Genomic DNA, 26,206 nt, shown 5'->3' on the forward strand with positions numbered 1-26,206 from the left:
TTTATATTCTCATCAACTGTATATGTAAGTTCCTGCTTCCCCACATTTTGTCACTATGTATGTAGTATTGCCAGACACTAATTTTGCCAATTTGGTAGGTGTAAAATGGTCTCTTTTCTAGTTCTAATCTGTGTTTTCATGATTATTGGTGAGGTTGATGATCATCTTTGTAAATGTATGTTGACTGTTTGAGTTTCCTCTTCTGTGAACTTCTTATTCACCATCTTGCCCATGTTTCAGTTGAATTATTTTTCTTTTCCTTACGGATTTTCAGGCTTCTTTATAAATTCAGGATGTGAACCCTTTGTAAATTTTATGCAATGCCCATATTTTCTCCCAATCTATGTCATGCTTTCCACTTTGTGGTGTTCTTTCTGTGAAACAAAAGTTTTAAATTTCAATGCAATTTCATTATCAACTTATTTTGTTATGAGTTGCATTTCTGTGTTTTCTTTGAGAGCATCATTTTACTTAAAGCCATAGCAATATTTTCCTATAGTGTATGTGCATGCTCAGTACATGTCTGACTCAGTAACTCTGTGGACTGTAGCCCTCCAGGCTCCTCTGTCCATGGAATTTTCCAGGCAATAACACTTGAGGGGGTTACCATTTCCTCCTCCAGGGAATCTTCCCGACCCAGGAATCGAACCCGAGTCTTTTGTTTCTCCTGCATTGCAGGTGGATTCTTTACCACTGTGCCATCTGGGAAGCCTGTATTTCTCTATAAGTTCTTATAAAAGTATTAAAGTTTTGCTTTTTACATTTAGGTTGATTTTACTTTGTAGGAAGTATAAGATATGGATCTAATTTTAATTTGTTTTTATGGCCAACCATGCAAGATTTGCTATTAAAATTCTGTTATGTATTTCCACATATAAGACGTGTCTTTTTCTGGGCTACTGGTTAAAAACATTTGCCTACTTGACTATATGCATGGTAATACCACACTGTTTTAATTACTGTATCTTAAGAAATTTTGGCATCTAGATAGAACAAGTCCTTTCCATCTTGTTCACTTCTGAAATAGACTTGGTTATTCCTGATCATATGCTCTTTCATATAAATTTTAGACTTGGCTTGTAAAATTCTATCAAAGGCTCTTCTCAAATTTCAACTGTAAATGAATTTGAGTAAACGGTTAATTTGATAAGAGATTAAAGTAATACTAATGAATCACTGGGCTTCCCAGGTGGCTTAGTGGTAAAGAATCTGCCTGTTGATGCAGGAGATGCAGGTTTGATCCCTGGATTGGGAAGATCTCCTAGAGAAGGAAATGACAACTCACTCCAGGATTCTTGCCTGGAAGATCCCATGGACACAGGAGCCTGGTGGGCTACAGTCAGTGGGGTCGCAAGAGTTGGACACAACTTAGGGACTGAACAATGCAACATAATGAAATCATTACATCCACAAACATGGTATGGCTTTCCATTGATTCCTTTCAATATAGATTCATAGTCTTCTCTATAAATACCTTATATATCTTTAATTAGACTTTGTTCCTAGAATTTTAAAGTTTTTGTTGCTACTATAAGTGAAATTTTTATAAAATTGCATTTTCTAATTACTGGCTTTTGATGTATAGGAAGGCAATTCATTTTTATGGATTATTTAACAATTACTTTTCTGAACATTATTTTGGTTATCATTTTTTTTGTTATTGAATACTTGGATGTTCTTTTTTTTCTGGGCTTCACTGGGTCTTTATTGCTGCATGTGGGCTCTTCTCTAGTTGTGGCAAGTGGTGGCTACTCTCTTCTTGGGGTACGCAAGTAGAGAGTAGCCTCCTCTCCTTCCCTTGTGGCTTCTGACTGCAGAACACAGGCTCCGGGGCACATGGATGGAGTGGCTGTGGTGCATCGGCTTAACCGCCCCTCAGCATGAAGACTCTTCCTTCCACAAGACCAGGGGTTGAACCTGTGTCTCCTTCACCGGTAGGCAGATTCTTAACCACTGGGCCACCAGGAAGGCCCCACTACTGGATGTTCTAGATGAGCAATCAAATAGTCCACCAGTAATGACCAGTATTCTTTGCAGGTATTCAGCATAGTGATTCAGTATTTTCACAGATTATATTTCTTTACCACTGAAGATCAGGGTCTGTGGAGTCTCTCCTTGATTGATCATCCCAATAAACAGCTTTTCAGGGAAAAAAAATTATTATAAGATAATGGCTATGACCCCCTGTGCTATCCGATATTTCCTTGTTGCTTACCTATTGTATGCATAGTAGTCTGTATCTCTTAATCCCATATCCCTATTTTTTTCTTCTCCCCTCATCAGTGTATTTTATATTAAACAACTTTTTATGATTTTGGATAAGGGATCTATAAGAAGAAAGGCTAAATGTGTTCCTAAAAAGCGGATATAATTTTTACCACTTAAATTTACACTAAACAATTTTTTGTGCCATATTTGGAAAACTTTTAACAATGATTTTGGGTTGTTCAGGATCCCTCCCATCATGCCTGCACTGCCATTATCTGGGTTTAACATGAGTCCATTCACTTATTCAATGGTGGTTTTCCTTGAGCACCTACTTTGTGGCAGACATGGTTCTGGACTCTGGGGAGACAGCAAGGAATAAAACCATCTCTTCTTTCATAAAGCTCAGATTCCGATGGAAAGCAAACATATATAGTTTGATGGACTGGATCTTATTTCATCTGCCTCAACAGGCCTTTCTCATGTTTTGGAAGTAGGAACAAATCCCCAACCTCCTTCTATTTTACCATCTCCAACATGTGATTTTTGGGACAGTTTTTGGGAGAACTTGGCTATTTATTAGCAACGCCTGATGACAGAGTTTAATTAACCATCACAATCCGGTAACTTTTCTAGTAGCCGACATCACAATACCAAGAGGAAGAAAGGAATGCTGCCTTCCAAGGCTGAACTAGTTGTCACAGGGCCGCTGGCCCTTGTGCAAGGTGTGAGAGGAAGTCACACTGCATGTACTGCATCGGGGCGGTTTAGCATGGTGTCCACAGCAGGGCTCTGAGGACTCATGGACCAGGGTCCACATTCTGCTTTCGCTATGTGTATCTCTATATGGCTTTGGGCAGATGACTTAACCTATCTGAAGCTCATTCTCTGCCACTTCCCACTCCTACCTGCTGTGGAATGAGGAAAGTGATACCTCAGAAGCTGAGAGTGATCAGTCAATGAGATTTTATACATGTATGTGTGTAGATACAAGGCCTGGTATAGTGAGTGCCTGGCAGAAGGCTCAGTGAATGGTAGCTGTTATTGCTAAGTATAATTGAATGTTATTACTTCCCTCCTACTAGCTTTACTGAGGTATGATTGACAAATAAAAATTGTATACATTTCCAGTGGTCATGTATGGATGTGAGTTGGACTGTGAAGAAAGCTGAGTGCTGAAGAATTGATGCTTTTGAACTTGTGGTGTTGGAGAAGACTCTTGAGAGTCCCTTGGACTGCAAACAGATTCAACCAGTCCATGCTAAAGGAAATCAGTTCTGGGTGTTCATTAGAAGGACTGATGTTGAAGCTGAAACTCCAATACTTTGGCCACCTGATGCGAAGAGCTGACTCATTGGAAAAGACCCTGATGCTGGGAAAGATTGAGGGCAGGAGGAGAAGGGGACGACAGAGGATGAGATGGTTGGATGGCATTGCCGACTCAATGGACATGAGTTTGGGTGGACTCTGGGAGTTGGTGATGGACAAGGAGGCCTGGTGTGCCGCGGTTCATGGGGTCACAAAGAGTCGGACACAACTGAGCAACTGAACTGAACTGAAAGTAAAGAGGAAAAAAAAAAATTACCTCTTTCCTAGCTAGAAACTCCAAGTATAGTGCTTAAGACATTCTTGTCATATTCCTTCTAACATTTCACCTTTAAAATGTTTGCTGTAATTTTTGGTTGATACCCTTAATCGCTCTAAGGATGTTAGCATATATTCATAGTTTGATGAGCCTTTTCAAACTATGGATGAATGTTTAATGTTATCAAATACTTTTTTCTATATCTACTGATGTGGTGATACAATTTTTTTCCTTTAAACTGTAAATGTGATGAGTCACCTTAATTCATGTGATTTTACATTTTAGTAGGAACTACTTCAGATAAACAAAGAGGTATAAATAATACCTTGTACTTACTTCTAAGCTTAAGTGAACATTCAGGTATTGACTACTTAGCTTAAGAGATAAAACACTGCAGACTCTTAGGAAGCCCTTAGCCCTGTAGAGCTTTCCCTAAATGAATTTCCCACTACCACTACCCCAAATCTGGTGTTTATTTTCCCCATCCAGTTGTGTTCTGCGTGGTTTTGAGGACAACTTTTCAATTGTCACGTGTGTTTCATAAAAGCTCTGTACTTCAAATAATGAACAGTAGTGTCAGTTTTTAGAAGCAATTATAAAGGAGATCAGGAAACAACACTTGTCAATTACCAGATTATTCTGTACCAGGAAGACCTCAACATTTGTGCAATTATCAGCTATTAGCTTTTGACTCCTGATTTCTCGTTTCATTAAATCTCTCACAGACCTACATCAAACACATGATAATGTTCATCTTTCTTCAAATTCCTCAAGTTCCTTCAAAGAAAAGTCTCCGCAGCCAAATTTGAAGGGAAAAACCTCCAATGTCTAATATGTTTATTTTTCTTTAGTTATGAAGTAATTTTTGTCTTCAGGCTAATAAGCCCACTCCTGTCTTTCTCCTTTTGCACAGTAATGTTACAGGGAGGCGGGCAGGGTGGGAATAGCAGAGGGATTCATCCTAGGAATTCAGTTCCACTTGTCTTAGGCCTTTGCATCGTGTCTCATTTTTTTCAGGGGGGTGGGGTGGTGCCCTGTGACGCTGGTATGTGAGCAGGGGCTGGCCTGGAAAAAGGGATGTTCCTCACTCACTGGTTTCTCCAGAAGAGAATTCCATCAGGCGAGTTCAGGCTCCCGGAGGCAAGAAGGACAAAATGGTCAGTCCCACTATTCTTCTCTCCTCCTTTCCTTCTATGCTTTGATGGAATGATTTCAGGGAAGGAAGGGCCAACACTCAAGAGGAAGTAATAAGATGGGTAATGGGTGAACTCAAGATTTTCATTTTTTGGAATTTGAGAAATTTGTAAATAAAGTGCCATTAGAAAAATTTTAGATTTTTTTTTTTTTAAATAATGTATACTACCAAACTTTTGCACTCAAGCTTCTCTATGGTGGTCCAACTCTCACATCCATATATGATTACTGGAAACATCATAGCTTTGAAAATATGGACCTTTGTCGGCAAAGTAATGTCTCTGCTTTTTAAGACGCTGTCTAGGAGAATCCCAGGGACGGTGGAGCCTGGTGGACTGCCGTCTATGGGATTGCACAGAGTCGGACACGACTGAAGTGACTTAGCAGCAGCAGCAGCAGGCTTGTCTAGGCTTTTGAACTGTGGTGTTGGAGAAGACTCTTGAGAGTACCTTGGACTGCAAGGAGATCTAACCAGTCCATCCTAAAGGAAATCAGTCCTGAATATTCTTTGGAAGGATTGATGCTTAAGCCGAAACTCCAATAATGTGGCCACCTGATGCAAAGAGCCCATTCATCAGAAAAGACCCTGATGCTGGGAAAGATTGATGGCAGGAGAAGAAGGGGACGACAGAAGATGAGATGGTTGGATGGCATCACTGACTCAACTGACATGAGTTTGAGTGAACTCCGGGAGTTGGTGATGAACAGGGAGGCCTAGCGTGCTGCAGTCCATGGGGTAGCAAGGAGTTGGACATGACTGAGCGACTGAACTGATTTGAACTGAGGTTTGTCATAGCTTTTCTTCCAAGGACCAAGCATCTTTTAATTTCATGGCTGCAGCCACCACCTGCAGTGATTTTGGAGCCCAAGTATGTAAAGTCTGTTACTCTTTCCATTGTTTCCCCATCTATTTGACATGAAATGATGGGACCGGATGCCATGATCTTCGGTTTTTGAATGTTGAGTTTTAAGCCAGCTTTTTCACTCTCCTCTTTCACTTTCATCAAGAGGCTTTTTAGTTTCTCTTCACTTTCTGCTTGAGGGTGGTACCATCTGCATATCTGAGGTTATTGATATTTCTCCCGGCAATCTTGATTCCAGCTTGTGATACATTTAGCCCTGCATTTTGCATGATGTACTCTGCATATAAGTTAAATAAGCAGGGTGATAATATACAGCCTTGATGTACTTCTTTTCCAATTTGGAACCAGTCTGTTGTTCCGTGTCTGGTTCTAACTGTTGCTTCTTGACCTGCATACAGGTTTCTCAGGAGGCAGGTAAGGCGGTCTGGTATTCCCATCTCTTTAAGAATTTTTCAGTTTGAGCTTTCCAGTCAAAGGTTTTAGTATAGTCAATGAAGAAGAAGTAGATGTTTTCCTGGAATTCTCTTATTTTTTCTATGATTCAATGGATGTTGGCAATTTGATCTCTGGTTCCTCTACCTTTTCTAAATCCAACCTGAACATCTGGAAGTTCTTGGTTCACGTACTGTTGAAGCCTAGCTTGGAGGATTCTGAGCATTACTTTGCTAGCATGTGAAATGAGTAAAATTTGCCGTAGTTTGAACATTCTTTGGCACTGCACTTCTTTGGGATCAGAATGAAAACTGAGCTTTTCCAGTCCTATGGCCACTGCTGAGTTTTCCAAATTTTCTGGGATATTGAGCACAGCACTTTAACAGCATTGTCTTTTAGGATTTGAAATAGCTCAACTGGAATTCCATCACCTCTACTAGCTTTGTTTGTAGTGATGCTTCCTAAGGCCCATTTGACTTCACACTCCAAGATGTCTGACTCTAGGTGAGTGATTATACCATCGTGGTTATCTGAGTCATTAAGATCTTTTTTGTGTAGTTCTTCTGTGTATTCTTGCCACCTCTTCTTAACATCTTCTGCTTCTGTGAGGTCCACACCGTTTCTGTCTTCTGTGCCATCTTTCCATAAAGAAGGCTGAGCACTGAAGAATTGATGCTTTTGAACTATGGTGCTGGAGAAGACTCTTGAGAGTCCCATGGACTGCAAGGAGATCCAACCAGCCCATCCTAAAGGAAATCAGTCCTGAATATTCATTGGACAGACTGATGCTTAAGCTGAAACTCCAATACTTTGGCCACCTGATGTGAAGAGTCCACTCATTAGAAAAGACCCTGATGCTGGGAAAGTTTGAAGGCAGGAGGAGAAGGGGATGACAGTGGACAAGATGGTTGGATGCCATCACTGACTCAACAGACATGAGTTTGAGCAAGCTCCAGAAGACGGTGAAGGACAGGGAAGCCTGGCTTGCTCCAGTCCATGGGTTCGCAAAGAGCTGGACATGACTGAGTGACTAAACAATAACCAAGCTTACCCTAGTTTATTTTCTAGAGAAATCTTTTTTTTTTCTAAAGGGGAGTGATTTAAGAAGTAGTATAATCTTAATTTTGGAGTTTTACAAAATTGAGATATTGTAATTCAACATTTTCCATGTTGGTGCAAATGAATTCCTTGTTTTATTTTATTTGTAGAAGAAGACTAAAAAAAGAAAGAAGACATCTCTGCATTTATAATGAGTAGCTGAATCAGGTAACTTACAAATATCTTTCCTTAAATAAAGCACTTTGATAAAGAAGAATGAACTTTTATAAACATAGAGGCTTAGCTATTTTTCCATGGATACAACCAACTACTAACTTTTAAAAATCTCTAGAATAAGTAAAAGAACAGTTATGCAGAATACTACTCTATTTAATAACCACTGAAAGGCTAGGATCTTTCTAGAAATATAACTGTGTATGATTCCATGTCTGTCCTCAGGACTCTCTGTATCTGACAGGGGGCTGTAGATAACAGCACAGGCCCTGGGGTCAGACTGCCTGTGTCTGAATCCTGTTCTGTGACCTATTAGTAATGCAACTCAGATCAAGTCACTAAATATTCTCATGCTTTCCTTTTGTCACCTATAAGGTAGAGGAAAGTGAAAGTTGCTCAGTCACGTCCAACTCTTTGCAACCCCACGGACTATAGAGTCCATGGAATTCTCCAGGCCAGAATACTGGAGTGGGTAGCCTTTCCCTTCTCCAGGGGATCTTCTCAACACAGGGATCAAACCCAGGTCTCCCACATTGGGGGTGAATTCTTTACCAGCTGAGCCACCAGAGGAGCCCAAGAATACTGGGGTGGGCAGCTTATCCCTTCTCCAGTGGATCTTCCAGACCCAGGAATTGAACTGGGGTCTTCTGCACTGCAGACGGATTCTTTACCAACTGAGATACCAGGGCAGCTCAAGGTAGAGCAGGAGATGTCATCTACTCATGAGGCTGTCGTGAGAATTAAATGATTTTGCACGTTTCTGGTATTTAGAACATCGCCTGGTTATGGGAAGTGAGTGCCCCCCAGGCTTTAGCTAAGCTACATACTTGGATTTTTTTTTTTTTTAAACATAGTTAAAAGTTGCTTACCAATTTGGGATCGATTTCTTCATTAAGAACAGCTTCATTCTTTATGAGTGCCACTCGTTGTGCAAATCTGCAGGTAGATATAGACTCCTAAGAAAGCAAGATTATGTCCTTAAAGTGTTATTGCACATAGAGAGAAAACAACTTCTGCTCACAGGAAAAATGCATACAACAAAGTTCATAAAACACAATGAGGAAACAGGCTTCCAAATTAGGAAGCTCTTCCCTGGAAATTTATTTTTCATTAAAGTTTTGTTTGAGCTTAATAAAATGACCAATGCCCAAAATGTGGAAGATCTGAGGCTCTAAGTGACAATTGGCATGTGATTTTCTACTATTCTGTCAAACCAGAACCACACTATGCAAAGCAGAATCATAGAAGGCACCACCATCCATAAGCATCATCAAAGGGTACAAAATAAATATATAAAATAAATAAAATAAATAAACAGGCCCCAAAGAGAGGCTTTCCAAGGTATCTCACAATGCACTTGGACCTGGGCCTTGTTTGGAGAGACACCTGGGTACTTCCCGTTTTCCTCTCTTAGAGAAAGCCTGAATCCCATCCATTAAACTGAAATGCTGTGAAATATCAGCTGGCTCTAAAGCCACCTGGGACATTTGGCAGCCAGCCTCTACTGAGGTGTCCTGGTGTGGGGCTCAGGGACACGTCTAGGCTCACATCTTGGTGATGTCTCCAAGGCATCTAAGCAACCAGGAGTAGAGAAGGGTCAGGAGAAGCTGATGGGTTTCCTCTCTCAGGTCTCCGGCCAAGGTAAACAACCCATCAGCAGGTCTTCCAAAATGTGTGTACGAAGTTTTCTGCAAACCATCCCTTGCTATGTGAACTCAGTTCTCAAAAGGGGGAGTTTCAGCACTGGCACATAACCCAAGGCTCTGAATTCTGGGGGCATCTTTACCTCTGCAGGCACACCCCAGCCCAGCTGAGAAGATGGAGACCCACCCGGGACCCTGAACTCCATCTCACAGACTAGCACAAAAACTCAGACTAAGATCTCCGGAAAGAAGAACCAACGTACGTCGACATTCCTTTTCTCTAAAGAGAGTGTGGCGATCATGGTCGTCATGCAGTTCCCTCCCAGGCTGTCTCTCAGGACGCTGGTCATCATGGAGTTCCGATACGGAATGTGCGAGCGGTGCTTTTCTGAGAGGGCAATGATAACCTGTGGGGAAGGAGAGAAACGGCAGCGTTAACTTAGCAGAAAATGCACAGCTGACAAACACTGATACAAAATGCAGTGACCCCCAAAACTGGGCTCAGGATAATCTTAACAATAGTCAGTACAGTCATGGTGAAGAGGAAATGAAGCAAACGTAGCAAAACCTGTCCAAGATGAATCCTGGAATTGCTGGACAGATGATATAACTTGTACAGAATTGTATATGTTCTCTTTTTCCATCACTGGGACATTTATATTAAAAACTCAAGGGTAAATCATGCCAGATTTTAAAATTCCTGCCAAAACTGGTCTGAATGCCTCTTCCTCAAGGTAAGAGAGACAGAACCCTGAATTAGAACCACAAGAGACAACAGACACCAGATTCTGGCATCAGATTGTCCAGGTCCAGATTCCAGCCTTTCAGGGGCATGTTATTCAGCATTTTGGCTTCAGTGGCCTCATCCGCCAAACATGGAAAAGACAGCATCTACCCTATGAGTAGTTGGGATGATTAGAAGAGTTCAAATGTACAAATTACCTTTGAGTAGAACTAGCCCATAATAAGTGCTGTATGCGTGTTGCCTTTCACTATTAAGTGATGGGCAAGGGGACCTTGATTCAGCTGGAACCTGCTCATCTTGCTCCTCAGGAGTGTCTTAGGTACTTAATGGGAAGGTAGTAGACGAATGTTTGGGAGATGGATGAAGAGATGGTGTGGGTTGTCCCCAAAGGAAGCCACCAGGGTTTCAGGGGTTTCTGGGGAAGATGAATCCAGTGCCAGGATGCCCACTGCAAAGCGCCAGGAATAAATCACCCACAGATGTGACATGTGACTTCAGGGGAATCACCAGGTCTGGGCTCCTGAGAATTCTGCCAACACCTGCCAATGCTCTAGTCTTCCCTATTCCCTGGTGTGTAATTCTCATCACCAGAACTTTCTCTATTCCTTTAGTTACAAAATAAGATGGGAGTATTGCTTTTAAAGGATGCTTTTAGCAAAATCATGTAATGATACCACTGGTCTTCCTTTAAACGAATGACCACAGGTTTTACTGTGAATCAGAAATCCTGTGAGATTTTCTTAAAAATCACTTTTCCACTCTGAGAGATGGACCCTCACACCTTATCCTTTTGTTTCAAACATCTACCCAGTTTCTTCTCCCTGCCTTTGATCTGAGCTGATGGCTGCACACCCTTCTTCTAGGTGTAAGCAGCCTATGAAAGTGAAAGTGAAAGTGAAGTCCCTCAGTGGTGTAGGGACTCTTTGCGACCCTATGGATTGTAGCCCACCAGGTTCCTCTGTCCATGGGATTCTCCAGGCAAGAATACTGGAGTGGGTTGCTATTTCCTTCTCCAGGGGATCTTCCCAACCCAGGGATTGAACACAGGTCTCCCAATTGCAAGCAGGCGCTTCAACCTCTGAGCCACCAGGGAAGTAAGCAGCCTATAGCCACCCCTAAATCCCCCTCACATCCCACCAATCCCCCTCACATCCCACCCTTCCTGCTATTACTGTCTGGCCCTAGCCCAAGTCCAGCCCTCTGTCTCCTCCCTGTTCTCCTTTCACCTATTTTGCTCCTAAAATTAACCCCTTTCTTTGCATTAATTTCTCTCTTTCTCACCTGGATCACACCCATCCTGCAAGCCACAACAGTACTAGACTAAGATGGATCTTGCCAAGGTCACCAGTGACCCCAGTGAACGGAAAGCACTGACCACTATCTTACTAGACCTCTGATTTAAGGAAGGCATCAACATGGGTATTCACTGCTTGTTTCAGGAAACACTTTATTCACGTGGTAATCAGACTATCACACTTTTCTGGGTTTTATTTTTCTTTAAAAATTAGTTAATGAGTGTTTCTTTATCTTCTTTCCAAATGCTTCTTTATCTTCACCTCAATCTATTGAAGTGCTCCAAGGCTCCAGTCCTGGATCCTCATCTTTTTATTATCTATAGTCTCTCCCTGTGTAATCTCATCCACTTCCTTGTTTTTAAATATTAGGTTGGCCAGAAAGTTCATTCAAGTTTTTCCATAACATGCAATGGAAAAACCTGAATGAACTTTTTGGTCAACTCAATATAACCATGTCCCAATGTCTCCCCAGCTTACAGCATCAGCCTCTGCCCCTTCCCTGAGCTACTATCCCTGCGGCAACTCTGTATCTCCACCTGGATGTCTGTTCCTGACTTCCTCTCTCCTTTACCCCCAAGTCTTAGAGACTTTCTCAGATTTTACCCATCATTATTAGTGGTCCCACCATCCACCTATGGCAGAGTCCAAAACTCTAGGCATCATTCTTGAGTTCCCCAATTCCAGCATCCAATTTCTACTAGGTTTACCTGCAAAATACACCCAGGATTGGACCACTTTTCTCACCTGTTTTGCCACTATTACAGTTCAAGCCACCATTGTCCCTTCCTTGGACAACTGCTCCAGGGTCTGAATCAGTCTCCTTGCTTCTCCTTGTGCCCTCCCGTGGTCTCCTCTCTGCAGAGCAGTCAGAGGCATCTTTATGAAACGTAAGTTACATCTGGTCACTGTCCTGCTTACAGCCTCCCGTGTACTTGGTGTGATGACCCAGGCCCTGTGTGCTCGTTCCTGTCTACCTGTCTGACCTCATCTCCTATGGTGCTTTCGTGGCCCACACTGGCTTTGCTGTTGCTGTGCCCGGCCAAATGTCACAGCCTTTGAACTTGTTTCTTTTAACCCGGGATGCTCCTGCCCCAGACTTTCTTACAGCTTCCTGCTTCTTATCAGTCAAGTCTTTGCTCAAGTTTTATTTCCTCACCAGGGTTTTCCCTGAACCTTCTATCAAAAGTAACACTCCAATATCAAGGTTCTTAGTCTATGCTATTTTTTCCTCAAGTAATTTTATTCATTTATTATTTAGTTAAACAAGTAAATTTTATTCATTTAATGGTTTGTTATCTGCTTCCCTACTAGACTTTCTGCTCCACAAGGCAGAAATAAAACACTTGGTTTCTCTTGCTCATGGCTCCATCCCCACTGCCAAGAGCAGTAACCAGTACTTGTGGCAGAAACTAAGCTGTCTTCTTCAGCTCTCATGACAGTCCCCAATCTAGTCCTGCTTCCTACAAAATGTCATTTCCTAGTCTCTCATAGAGCTCACAGTTTGCATGACACCTACCTCCATCAAGCAGAGACACCTGTGTGGGATTTGGAGGTGAGTAAATGGGAGCGGTCCCCTTCATGGATCACAGTCTTGTTGTGGCAAAGGGGCTTGCATAACTCAGTGAACCTATGAGCCATGCCGTGCAGGGTCACCCAAGACAGACAGGTCATAGTGAACAGTTCTGACAAAATGTGGTCCACTAGAGGAGGGAATGGCAAACCACTCCAGTATTCTTGTCACAAGAACCCCATGAGCAGTATGAAAAGGCAAAAGGACGTGAAACTGGAAGATGAGTCTGCAGTCAGAAGATGTCCAATATGCACCTGGGGAAGAGTGGAGGGCAATCACTAAGAGCTCCAGAAAGAATGAAGTAGCTGAGCCAAAGCGGAAATGATGCTCAGTTGTGGATGTGTCTGGTGGTGACTGTAAAGTCCAATGCTGTAAAGAACAGTACTGCATAGGAATCTGGAATGTTAGGTCCACGATTCAAAGTAAATTGGACATGGTCAAGCAGGAGATGGCAAGATTGGATATCAACATCTTAGGAATCAGTGAACTAAAATGGATGGGAATGGGTGAATTTAATTCGGATGACCATTATATTTACTACTGTGGGCAAGAATCCCTTAGAAGAAACGGAGTAGCCCTCATAATCAACAGAAAAGTCTGACCTCAAAAAACAACAGGAAGATCCCAGTTCATTTTCAAAGCAAACCATGCAACATCACAGCAACCCAAGTCTATGCCCCAACCACTGGGGCCCAAGAAGCTGAAGTTGACCAGTTCTATGAAGATCTAGAAGACCTTCTAGAACTAATACTAAAAAAAGATGTTCTTTTTATCATAGGGGATTGGAATGCAAAAATAGGAAGTTGAGAGATACCCACATAACAGGCAAGTTTGGCTTTAGAATACAAAATAAAGCAGGGCTAGAGAAAACAGTTTTGTCAAGAGAACATGCTGACCAGAGGAAACACACTTTTCCAGCAACCCGAGACGACTCTACACATGGACATCAACAGATGATCAATATCAAAATCAGATTGATTGTGCTCTTTGAAGCTGAAGATGAAAAAGCTCTGTACAGTCAGCAGAAACAAGACCTGGAGCTGACTATGGCTCAGATCATCAGCTCCTTTCTGCAAAATTCAGGTTTGATTTGAAGAAAGTAGGGGAAATCACAAGGCCAGGTGACAAACAGATTCAAGGGATTAGATCTGCTAGGGAGAGTGCTTGAAGAACTATGGACAGAAGTTCGTAACATAGTACAGGATGACTAAAACCACCCCCAAGAAAAAGAAATGCAAGAAGGCAAAATGGTTGTCTCAGGAGGCTTTACACATAGCTGAGAAAAGAAGAGAAGTGACAGGCAAGGGAGAAAAAAAAAGATATACCCATCACAATATAGAGTTTTAGAGAACAGCAAGGAGAGACAATAATGAGATTTGGAAAACTCAGCAATGGCCACAGGACTGGAAAAGATCAGTTTTCATTCCAGTCCCAAAGAAGGGCAATGCCAAAGAATGTTCAAACTACCATACAATTGTGCTCATTTCTCTTGCTAGTAAGGGTATGCTCCAAAATCGTTCAAGCTAGGTTTCAGCAGTTTGTGAACCAAGAACTTCCAGATGTACAAACTGGGTTTAAAAAGTGCAGAGGAACCAGAGATTAAGTTGCCAAATCCATTGGATCATAGAGAAAGCAAAGGAATTCCAGAAAAACATCTACTTCTGCTTCATTCACTATGCAAAAGCTTAGTGAATCCACTGTATGGATCATAACGAACTGTGGAAAATTCTTAAAGAACTGGGCATACCAGACCACCTTACCTGTTTCCTGAGAAATCTGTGTGTGGGTCAAGAAGCAACAGCTAGAACCTTATGTGGGACAACTGACTGGTTCAAAATTGGAGAAGGAGTATGACAAAGCTGTGTATTGTCACCCTGCTTGTTTAACTTATATGCAGAGTACATCATGCAAAATGCCAGGCTTGATGAATCACAAGCTGGAATCAAGATTGCAAGGAGAAATATCAACCTAAGATATGCAAATAATATCCCTCTAATGGTAGAAAGTGAAGAGGAACTAAAGAGTTTCTTGATGAGAGTGAAAGAGGAGAGAAAAACCTGGTTTAAAATTCAACATTCAGAAAACTAAGATCAGGGCATCTGGTCCCATCACTTCAAGGCAAATAGAAGGGGAAAAAGTGGAAGCAGTGACAGATTTTATTTTCTTGGGCTCCCAAATCACTGCGGATTGTGACTGCAGCCATGAAATTAAGGTTGCTTGCTCCTTGGAAGGAAAGTTATGACAAGACTATAAAGCGTATTAAAAAGCAGAGACATCATTTTGCTGACAAAGATCCGTATAGTCAAAGCTATGGTTTTCCCAGTAGTCATCTACGGATGTGCTGGGCCACAAAGAAGTGCTGAAGAGTTGATGCTTTTGAACTGTGGTGTTGGAGAAGACTCTTGAGAGTCCCTTGAAATGCAAGAAGATCAAACCAGTCAATCCTAAAGGAAATCAACCCTGAATATTTATTGGAAGGACTGTTACTAAAGCTCCAGTTCCAATACTTTGGCCACTTGATGCAAAAGAGCTGATTCATTGGAAAAGAACCTGGGATGATGGGAAAGACTGAAGGCAAAAGGAGAAGGGGATTTCAGAGGATGAGATGGTTGGATGGCATCACTGACTCAATGGACATGAATATGAGCTAACTCTGGGAGATACTGGAGGACAGAGGAGTGCTGCACTCCATGGGGTCACAAAGAGTCAGACATGACTTAGTGACAGAACAACAACAACAGATGAGATTGGAGGCCATAAGTAGGGAGACCATTTTGCAGGAGATTAGTGTGGCAGCTTGACATCTGGTTCTTTCAAGGCAGCTACAGAGAAGTTTCTGAAAACTAGGACCTAATGTCCTACATGTGCAGTGGGGATAACAGCAGTGTTTAACAGAGCCGTTCAGGGGTCTGGTTAGAAGGCTCTCTCAGTTGCTCTGCTCCTAGCTGGGTCATACCCCAGCCCAGTTTTCTAATTTTTCTTGAGATTCTTCATGTTTAATAAACTCTCTGCCACTTAAATTAGCTAGAGTGAATTTCCCAGTTTGCAACTAAGAAATCTGAGTAATATAACATAATCTCAGTACTTTTCTGTTAAGTGAATATGAATGACTGAATGAGTGACTTAATTAGTTTTACCTAGGAAAGCACTGTGAGGGTCATTAGTAGCAGATGTGGGAAAACTAAGTTTCAGTGTAATTGCAAAGTAAGGAATATGGTAGACTACAGTCTGACAGGCAAGGTGGTAGCATGGGACGCTGAGTAGAGCTCTGGATCCTAAGAACCAGGGGACAAATATCTGAAACAGGCAAGGGTGGCCCAAATACCAAATAGAAGACCAAACAGGTGCTGGTCTGACAGATATGCAGAGAGGGAGCATTACTGTTTATGAATCATCAATTAAATATCTAAGAGTTTTCTAAGTACTTAGAAAACATAAAAAAGAAACAGTTATGTAACAAATTCAATAAATACTTTAAAAATGGTTCACATTAAAGCAAATCTTATAAAAAAAAAAAAGAAACCTTTAAAAAAATAAAGAGCTCAGATGTCCATGGAAGATTATCCCCTGAGAAGACTGACAGAGTTACAACTAGCATGGCACCAACAGCTTTCTCTCCTGAATGCAGCAAATTCAGTGGAAGCCAAGTGGAAAGAGACACTCTGAAAAAGCCCCACTCATGCTGGCTAACTGGCAGGGGTAACCCAGATTCTGACTTCTGTGGGAGTGCAGAGCAAACACTCTGTTCCCAGTGGTTTCTCACTTGATATTTGGCCTGACAGAGACCCAGGGTCACCCGAGGAGTGCTCGGTGAGGCTTCTGGTTGGAACAAGTATGCACGGCTCCTTCCTTTTTCTCCAAGGGCTCGATTTCTAGGGCCAAGATGCACCCTGTTATTGTGGCTTAAAATGTTTTCGAGGAGACTTTTTGGAAAAAGTACTACATACACAAGGAAAACTCCAAAACCAACAGTACTCGGGCACTCAGAAACTTACTTACTTTTGAGCATAATAAGGTACATTCAACTCAGAACGACTGTGCCCTGAGAGCAGGTGTAAGGTCTTGCAGTAATGTCCAGGGGGCAGTCACAATCACATGGAATTTCTATACCCAGTGTTGGTTAATTCATGTAAGAATGGTTACCAAACTATCTTTTCCTAGTCTATCTCCATCTTATATATTGAAACTGAGACAGAAAGGATGTAATTAGTCACCAACCTCTACATGAGTTTCTGTGATAGCGTTTAGCTTACTGCACTGTAAGCTCTTATTTATATGCTAGGCTCTTTGACTGAATGACATGGTAGCACAGACTATTTCTCAATCATAAGTCGAGCCCCATTGCCTAACGTAACTGGTAGCACCCAGCGGACACTCAATCACAATTTTCTGAATGAATGAATGAAGCTGATTAAACTAAATTGTGTTATACTTCCAGTCTCATAGCCTCATAATTAAGTCCTTCATAAGGAAACTTTCTTTATAAAAGTCCTTGAATTCTGTTATTTCATCAACAGTATCTGCTCTTTCTTTTTATCATTCTCATTCCCAGGTATTCTCTGGTAGACTCTCACTTGTCTGTCTGTGTAAAATTCCAATATTTGTCTACTGTCCTCTTACAACCTCTATGGCAGCAGCTCCTAGGTTTACTCAACCCCACATACCCATGTGCATACTCTGCATTTTTCCATATTTATGCTCTTCTTTCCTCACATGCTGATCTGTTCTTTCTCTTCCTCTCTCCATTATTTTATGCCATGACCTCCATGAACACACTTGTACATCAGTGTAAAGAGGTAATGGCTGCAGCGATTCAGCCGGTGTCTATGAAACAGATAAATTACATTTGGGGAGCCAAAAGTCAACGACATGTGAATGTCACTGGGACCCTGGGTGAATCAATCCCCCGGTGGGAGCTAAGGGCCGACAGGCTCCCACTTCTCACTGTCTGACATGCCCTGACCCGACCTCCTGGCTGGGCTCACTCCAACTCATTCCTCAGATCTCTGCTTTGCATCAGCCCCAAGAGAACTTTCATTAACTCTCCCCTCTCAGTCTGAGTCCAGTCCCCCATGACAAGCTCTTCTTGCCCCTTGGACTTCCTCTTCAGGTTCCCATCAGGATTACAGTCAGGTTTATTCTTATAATAAGTATCCTTATTCAGATTACTTATTCAAAGTGTGTACCCCTCCACTGGACTGTGAGGCTTCAGGGTGAGGACCTTTTCCAATTTTGTTCAGCGCTGTGCTCCAGGACCTAGCGCAGTCCTCGGCACATTATTGCTCCATATAAATATCTGTTAAATAAACTAGCTACACAGAAAATCAAATGCCACCATGACTACTTATGGTTGTCATGGTTGATAGTTACAAGGCTGATGGTTACAAGAATTTTGAAGTGAAGAAAGGTAGGGAGAGGAAGAATTTTAATAACAAGTAACAGCTTGCAAAGGTTGTATAGAATGAAGAAAAAAGAAAGGATTAGGAGCAGAACGTTTTTCTTGAATGATTATAATTGGTGAAAATTTTGGTTCAACTAGAAAATATAAATACAATTTCACACAAATGGACAGATCTAATGGGAGTTAAAGGACAATGCTAACATCTGAAACAAGTAGGTATATTTTGAAAAAAAGCACTTTTGAATACAGTTCATTGTGTTTTCATATCAATGTTATATAAACATCCTGTAAAGTAAAAAGATCTGTTAAGTAAAATTAGTATGTAATAGTTGAGCAAGAAGGAGTTCAGGAATGCTGACTATTGTCAGAAACACTATCTGAACAACATGCAGGCCTTAATCTCTGGGCACTGCATCACTGGGATTCATTTAGTCAGAGCCTAATTGTGTGTGCCTTGTTCACAGAGAGTTCCCTTAGGTTTCTTTCAAACTGCTTTCTCAGCCAACTTGACCATTAGAAAGCATTTAACATCAGGACAACATCATTCTCCAAAGGGTTCATTAGGCAGCTTTAAAAAAAGTATTTTTTTCTCAAATCTTTCAGTCTCCAGCATTCATCAACAAATCATTCTGCCTTGCCAATGCTCTCTGTATTTCTCCACTCTAGCTTTTGATCATGTTTCTCTTTTTTTATTCTTGGAATTAGTTGCCATCTTTAACATTCAACTCACAGCGTTTCTACTCACAGAGCTGAAAGGAACTTAAGAAATCTAATTCAAAAAAAAAAAAAAAAAGAAATCTAATTCAATTCGCTCCTTTCAGAGAGAATTTTTTTTCTGGAAGATTTATTTAGCAAAATTCAGATGAGCTTTCTTTGCCCTTGAAATAAAACTCAGAAATTAAAAATTGAGCATGCACTAGGACAGACTGTAGTAAACCTGGAGCGGAGACAGGGAGGGAAGCTAGATAAACAGAGCCGTTGTGGGGTCAGAATCACCACCAGATGAAGTCACCACAAGTGGAAAAGATACATTATGGCCTCACAGCTAATCTACCAGCCTGGAACAAACAAGCCATGGAGGGTGTTTCTTATATTCATACCCACTACTAATTTTACAATAAAAACAATAAGCAAAGTAAAAAAAAAAAAAAGCATAGGCTTTGGAGTCAAGCAATTCAAGGTTCAAATCCTTATCTCACCACTAGCTACATGATCTTTCGAAGACCTAGGGAGGACGTGAGTTATAAAAACTGTAAGATGGGGGTAATAATTAATACATCCAGTGCACAACTGTTCCAAGGTTTAAATGAAATGGTTTATACAGAATTATAGTAGCTATCCCAATGTTGATAGCAGCATTATTCACAAGAGCAAAAAGGACGAAAGAAGTCATGTTCATCAACAAAATATGATATATCTATATCTACATTCCCCCTTCATGGATCATGGCCTTGTTGTGGTGAAGGGGTTAGTGCAACTCAATGAAGCTATGAGCAGGCCAGGCAGGGCCATCCAAGACAGACAGGTCACAGTGGAGAGTTCTGACAAAACATGGTCCACAGGAAGGAATGGCAACTCACTCCAGTATTCTTGCTTCAAAAATCCCATGAACAGTATGAAAAGGCAAAAAGATATGACACCAGAAGATGAGCCCCAGGTTCGTAGGTGTCTAATATGCTACTGGGGAAGAGCAGAGAAATAGCTCCAGGAAGAATGAAGTATCTGGGGCAAAGTGGAAATGATGCTCTGTTATCCTGCTTATTTAATTTATATGCAGAGTACATTATGGGAAATGCCAGGCTAGATGAATCACAAGCTGGAATCAAGATTCCTGGGAGAAATATCAATAACCTCAGATATGCAAATGATACCACTCTAATGGCAGAAACTGAAGAGGAAGTAAAGAGTCTCTTGATGAGCATGAAAGAGGAGAGTAAAAAAGCTGGCTTAAAACTCAACTTAGTTAAAAAAACTAAGACCATGACATCTATTTGCCATGAAATGGTCCCATGGTGACTGCAGCCATGAAACTAAAAGATGCTTGCTCCTTAGAAGGAAAGCTATGACAAACCTAGACAGCATATTAAAAAGCAGAGACATCACTTTGCCAACAAAAGTTTGTATAGCCAAACCTATGGTTTATCCAGTAGTCATGTATGGATGTGAGAGTTGGACCATAAAGAAGGCTGAGTGCCAAAGAAGTGATGCTTTTGAACCATGGTGTTGGAGAAGACTCTTGAGAGTCCCTTGGACTGCAAGGAGATCAAAGCAGTCAATCCTAAAGGAAATCAACTGTGAATATTCATTGGAAGGGTTGATGTTGAAGATGAAGTTCCAAAACTTTGGCTACCTGATGGGAAAAGCTGACTCATTGGAAAAGACCCTGATGCTGGGAAAGATTGAGGGCAGGAAGGGGGTGACAGATGATGAGACGATTGGATAGCATCACTGACTCAATGGACATGAGTTTGAGCAAACTCTGGGAGATACTGAAGGACAGGGAAGACTGGCATGCTGCAGTCTATGGGGCTGCAGAGTCAGACACGACTTAGAGACTGAACAACAACAATACCTACACTTCCACACTTTCAGTGTAGAGGATGAGGATCGATCCCTGGTTGGGGAATTAAATCCCACATGCCATGGAGCAACTAGGCCCGGGTGCCTCAACTAATGAAGCCGGAGTGCTCTGGAGCCTGTGCTGCAGCTAGCGAGCCTCTGGGCCACAACTAGAGAGTCCACGCACTTCAATGAAAGAGCCCACGTGACACAGTGAAGATCCCACATGCCACAGCTAAGACCCAATGCAGCCAAATAAGTCAATAACTACTTTAAAAAAGGAAGGACAGTCCAATACAGGCAAAAACATGGATGGGTCTTGCAATTATGCTAAGTGAAAGAAATCAGACACGGAAGGAGAAACATTGTATAATTCAACTTACAGGAGTATATAGAATAGGCAAATTCATAGCAGCAGAAAGTAGAATAGGCACGATGGGGGCTGGGAGTATAAAGACAAGGGAGTTACTGTTTAATGGGTACAGAGTTTCTGTTTGGGATTATGAGACTTCTGGAAATGGATGGTGGTGATGATTGTACAACATTTTCAATGTACTTGCTGTCACTGAATTGTATACTTAAAAATTAGTAAAGTGGTAAATGTTACATTATATATATTTTGCCACAATATAATATAATTTTACATCATATATGTTTTGTTTTGGGACACAAAACAGGGCAAAAATGCTAGTAGAATGCCTGATGCTATGTACATCGTCAAAAGGAGGGAGGTTCAAGAGGAAGGGGACATATGTATACCTATGGTTGACTCATGGTGATGGCAGAAACCAATACAATATTGTAAAGCAATTATCCTCCAATTAAGAATAAATAAAATTTATTAAAATGGTAGGTATATGTCATCCTACCCCACCTGTTTACCTGTTCTAAGTAATGAAGGGACAAGTTGATATACTTGGCCTCTGTCAGAAGCTGGCCTCCGACTCCAGTCTTGGCAACTCGCTCTGAACCAGCCAGGTCCACCAAATGCAGCTTGGCATGTCTCACGGTTGCAGATCCTGGTTCCTTGCTTGACAGGTGAATGGTGAAAATGCAGTGAGAACGAGTTGAAGCTTGGTTCATAGGAGTCTATGATAAATAAGTTGTAAAACAAACATGAACAATGAGAATTTTGGAAGACTAGCAACAGATTTAAATTTATATTTCCACTGATAAGACATTTCCTGTGAAGTGAACACTTTCAAATGGAGTAAAGATGCTTGCAGCGGAGATTCTTGATATGAATTACTCCTGAATGACTGATAACAGATATGGGTATGTTCATTCAGAAAGTGAGAGTTTGAATGAGGCAAAGCTTGGGTCTTCTTAAACAATACAATAAGTTTACCTAATTACATGACCACAGTCCATACCTTAACTTTGGCTAGCCATACTGAAAATGTTCAATGTGAATTTCATAAGAAAAGAGCTGGGAATGGGTGCATTGAGAGTTCATTACACAATTGTAAACACAATCCATGGGCAAGGATACCTAACATACTGCTACTGCCTAACACTGAACTGGGGCTCCCAGTCAAAATAATAAACAAGAAAAAGATATGAGGCATAGTAATAGAAAATAAATTAAAGTGTCTTATACACAGAAAATATTGTGGTTTACATAGAGAATGCAAGAACATCTACAAATAAACTGTTATGGACTAAAAAAATGAGCACAGTTGTTGGATGAAAGATAAATATGAGAAATCAGTAAAGTTCTAGTAATCCAACAATAATTAATCAGGAAATACATTATTCATAATGGCAACAAAGATGATGAGATAATAAGACATTAATCTTATAAAAGATATGTAATTTACAAGGAAAATGATAAAATAATATTAAAGAATACAAAATGGAAACTTGAAAAATTGAGGTGTCAGATATTAATATACCATTTCATGGATGGGAAAATCCAAAATTAATCTCTGTATTAATCTCTCTCTATTAAGAAATATATTCAGTGCAATTGAAATACAAATGCTGTTGATTTGGTTTACAGCGCAAAGCAAATTAACTCTAAAAATGAGATGGGAGAGCAAATATTGAAAATAAAACCAATTCCGTGAAAGAATAATAAGGAAAAGGGTCTTGTCTTGCTATATATCCAGGGATAATCGTAACACTAGAGTAATTAAAACAGTGTGGTACTGCTGCAGGAGCAGATAAGTAGGTCAGCGAAACATGCTATGCTCATTTAAGGAACTCTGCATAAGGCATGGGTGACATCATAGCACAGAGGAGGAAGGATGGACTTATTAACAAATGGGGTTGGAATAATGGGCTATCTGTCTTGAAAATGTAAATTTAGATTGCTTTCTCACACTATACACATAAATAAATTCCAGAATGTATAAAGATTTATGTGCAAAATAACACAACTTCTTTTTTTTCTTTTAGTTTAGTGAAGTGATTTATTATACAAAGGAAACAGCCTACTACCTCCCTCTTAGGTCAAAAAACTATTCTGCCAGGCACCCCAGAAGACCCATCCTAATCCTCTTCCCCAAAATAAACATTTTCTTCCTGACTCTGTAGTAATCCCTTCCTTAGACTTTTAGGGTTTTATCATTTAAGTATGCATCCTTAGATACTATAGTTTTAGTTTTGTCCTTAGGTTGTTAGCTTGATAAGTGTTTGATTCTCATTCCAGCCACCTTGATTCCCTTTCCACCCCTTTGTTTTCTTTACAAAGTATCTGCTGAAGAACTTGAGCCACTTGACCAAAGTTTCTCGGTCTGGACTGCCTACGTTCTCATGGGAGAGTTCAACTCGTCCTGTCAGCTCTATTTCTTGGGTATCAGCAGCTGGATTGAGGGCTTGACCAGACTTATGTCCTATCCCTTTAGCAAGGCTACCAGTGGTGGTGCATCTCTTTATCAGGAGATGTCCACAAGTCTGGTTGTTGCTTTTTTGAATGGAATAATACAACTTTAACCTTAATCAAATATAGCAGCATATTGTAATCAACCCAAGGTAGTAATAGATAACCCACGAAGAAACATAAAACACAAAAATGAATGGATTTGAAATACTTGATCAAATAATCCAAAATTAAAGAACTTCTGTGTGATGATATCTGCTGCTGCTGCTGTTTGGTAGCTTAGTTGTGTCTGACTTTTTGCAACTCCATGGACTGCAGCCCGCCAGGCTCCTCTGTCCATGGGATTTCCCAGGCAAGAATCCTGGAGGGGGTTGCCATTTCCCCCTTTTTTTTTTTCTGGCTTTTGTTTATTTATTTTTTCCATGTATTTTTATTAGTTGGAAGCTAATTACTTTACAATATTGTAGTGGTTTTTGGCATACATTGACATGAACCAGCCATGGATTTACATGCATTGCCATTTCCTTTTTCAGGGATCTTTCCAACCCAGGGATCGAACCGATGACTCCTGCACTAGCAGGCGGATTCTTTACCACTGAGCCACTTGGGAAGCCATGATATCTACCATGAAGCTAAAAGACTGGGAGGTGATATTAGCAGTATATGCGGCTGACAAAAGATTAGCATTTGAAATACAGAACCCCCACAAAGCAATAAAAGAAAGACAAACAACTCAGAAAAAAATGAGCAAAGGATATGAATATGTACCCTATAAAGAGGAAACCTGAATATGGTCAACACGTCTTTGAAAAAAATGCTCAAGCTTACAAATACTCAAGACAAGTAATTAAAATCTAGCAATTAACTATTTCATCCACCTCTATCAGACCAGAAAAAATGTAAGAAATAAAGTCTAACAAAACAAGTATTTGTAAAGATAATGGAAGTCGAAATAGTATATACAGATGGTGGGACTGCAAATTAAAAATCTTTTTTTTTTTTGAGAGAATTCCCTATGACCCGCAAGCCAGCAATAACAGACTGACTACTGGTGGCTTGGATGGTAAAGAATCTGCCTGCAATGCCGGAGACCCAGGTTCAATCCCTGGGTCAGGAAGATCCCTTGGAAAAGGAAATGGCAACCCATTCCTGTATTCTGGCTTGGAGAATACCATGGACAGAAGAGCCTGGTCTGCTACAGTCTATGGGTGGCAAAGAGTTGGACATGACCGAGCAAACACTTCATTTCACTTCACTAGGAATATTTCCAAAAGGGAAACCTGGGCCAGGGACATGATAGGGGAGGGAGACAGAGACAGACACAAAAGTCAAATGACACTGCAGCACTGCTTAGGGCAGCAAGAAGTTGTTGCAAGATGTACAACCTAAATGGACATCTTGCAGTGGAAAGATGAATAAACTAGACTACTTCAAACTACAGAACACTAAAATGCAACAACTTCTGTGTAGGTTGACATTGATTTCTAAAACAGAATGTTGAGGGAAAATGGAAGGTTAGTGATAAAAATACTATGATAAAGTTTAGATAATTAAGAAGGCAATATTATTTAAAAACATTAGCTTGTGGTGCCATAACCTAGGTCATTAAAAGTTTAAAAAATGGACTGAGAGGATATAGCAAATTAATGATAGTGGTTGCCTTTGTGAGAGATGACTTCACCATTATCTGAAACATCCTATTGCTTTTATTTAAAAATTATCAGAAGTAAATGAATATCAGACATCTAAAAATATCTAAAATAAAAAGTAGTTAAAAATATTCCAAAGGAATGTTCATATGCATAAAGCCATTCAGATCTCCACCTTTGCAAAATGGGATTTAACAAAGAATTTCTATATGGACACACATGTATTCAGATAGGGTAACATATGTGGATGCTGTTCTTTCTGTAAATGTAAATTCTTGATATACACCATTGTAGATTTATACCAACTAGCAAAATACATGGGCTTCGCTGGTAACTCAGCTGGTAAAGAATCCGCCTACAGGGGCTTTCCAGGTGGCGCTAGTGGTAAAGAACACTCCTGCCAATTCAGAGACACAGGAGATGCGGGTTTGATCCCTGGGTCAGGAAGGTCCCCTGGAGAAGGGTATGGCAACCCACTCCAGTATTCTTGCCTGGAGAATTCCATGGACAGAGGAGCCTGGCAGGCTACAGTCCATGGGGTCACAAAGAGTCGGACGTGACTGAAGCGACTTGGCACACACACAGCACACACACAGATGTCCAGATACTGGCATACTTTTGGTGATGATGATGTAGCTAGTGAATTAAACAGGCTGAAAATTTGACCCATTACTCGTTGCCACAGTAACTATACCCAAACCTAGCCAGTGTGTGATTTTGCATGCTAAAGTGGATCAGCAAATAACCGTGCATGTAAAACCGCAAACTCAAATTTAGAACCTAAGTTGAGGTGTTTTGGAAGTGACTGTAAGTTATTTGCAGAACTTAAACATGGGTTTCATTTCACTGTTATATTCACACAACAATAAATCCTACAGCACTGTAACAAAAGTCAAATGACAATCGATAGAAATGACTAACAGAGACTATCCCCAACAGCTGTCTTCAGCTTGTAAATTGAGGCACTGA

The 26,206-nt window shown here is 40.8% G+C and overlaps 1 protein-coding gene across 1 annotated transcript in view; it reads right to left on the bottom strand.

Moving 5' to 3' along the window:
• KIF6 (kinesin family member 6) overlaps positions 1 to 26,206 on the bottom strand; it is a 393,571-nt gene that overhangs the window by 219,466 nt on the left and 147,899 nt on the right. Inside the window, exons 7-9 of the mRNA XM_043450851.1 lie at positions 21,647 to 21,853; positions 9,458 to 9,601; positions 8,421 to 8,507 (exon numbers count right to left, since the gene is read on the bottom strand). Coding sequence (XP_043306786.1) covers positions 8,421 to 8,507; positions 9,458 to 9,601; positions 21,647 to 21,853 — 438 coding nt within the window. The remainder of the gene's footprint in view (positions 1 to 8,420; positions 8,508 to 9,457; positions 9,602 to 21,646; positions 21,854 to 26,206) is intronic.

Source organism: Cervus canadensis, chromosome 28, assembly GCF_019320065.1.
Source record: "Cervus canadensis isolate Bull #8, Minnesota chromosome 28, ASM1932006v1, whole genome shotgun sequence".
In the NCBI taxonomy this organism is placed as follows: Eukaryota; Metazoa; Chordata; class Mammalia; order Artiodactyla; family Cervidae; genus Cervus; species Cervus canadensis.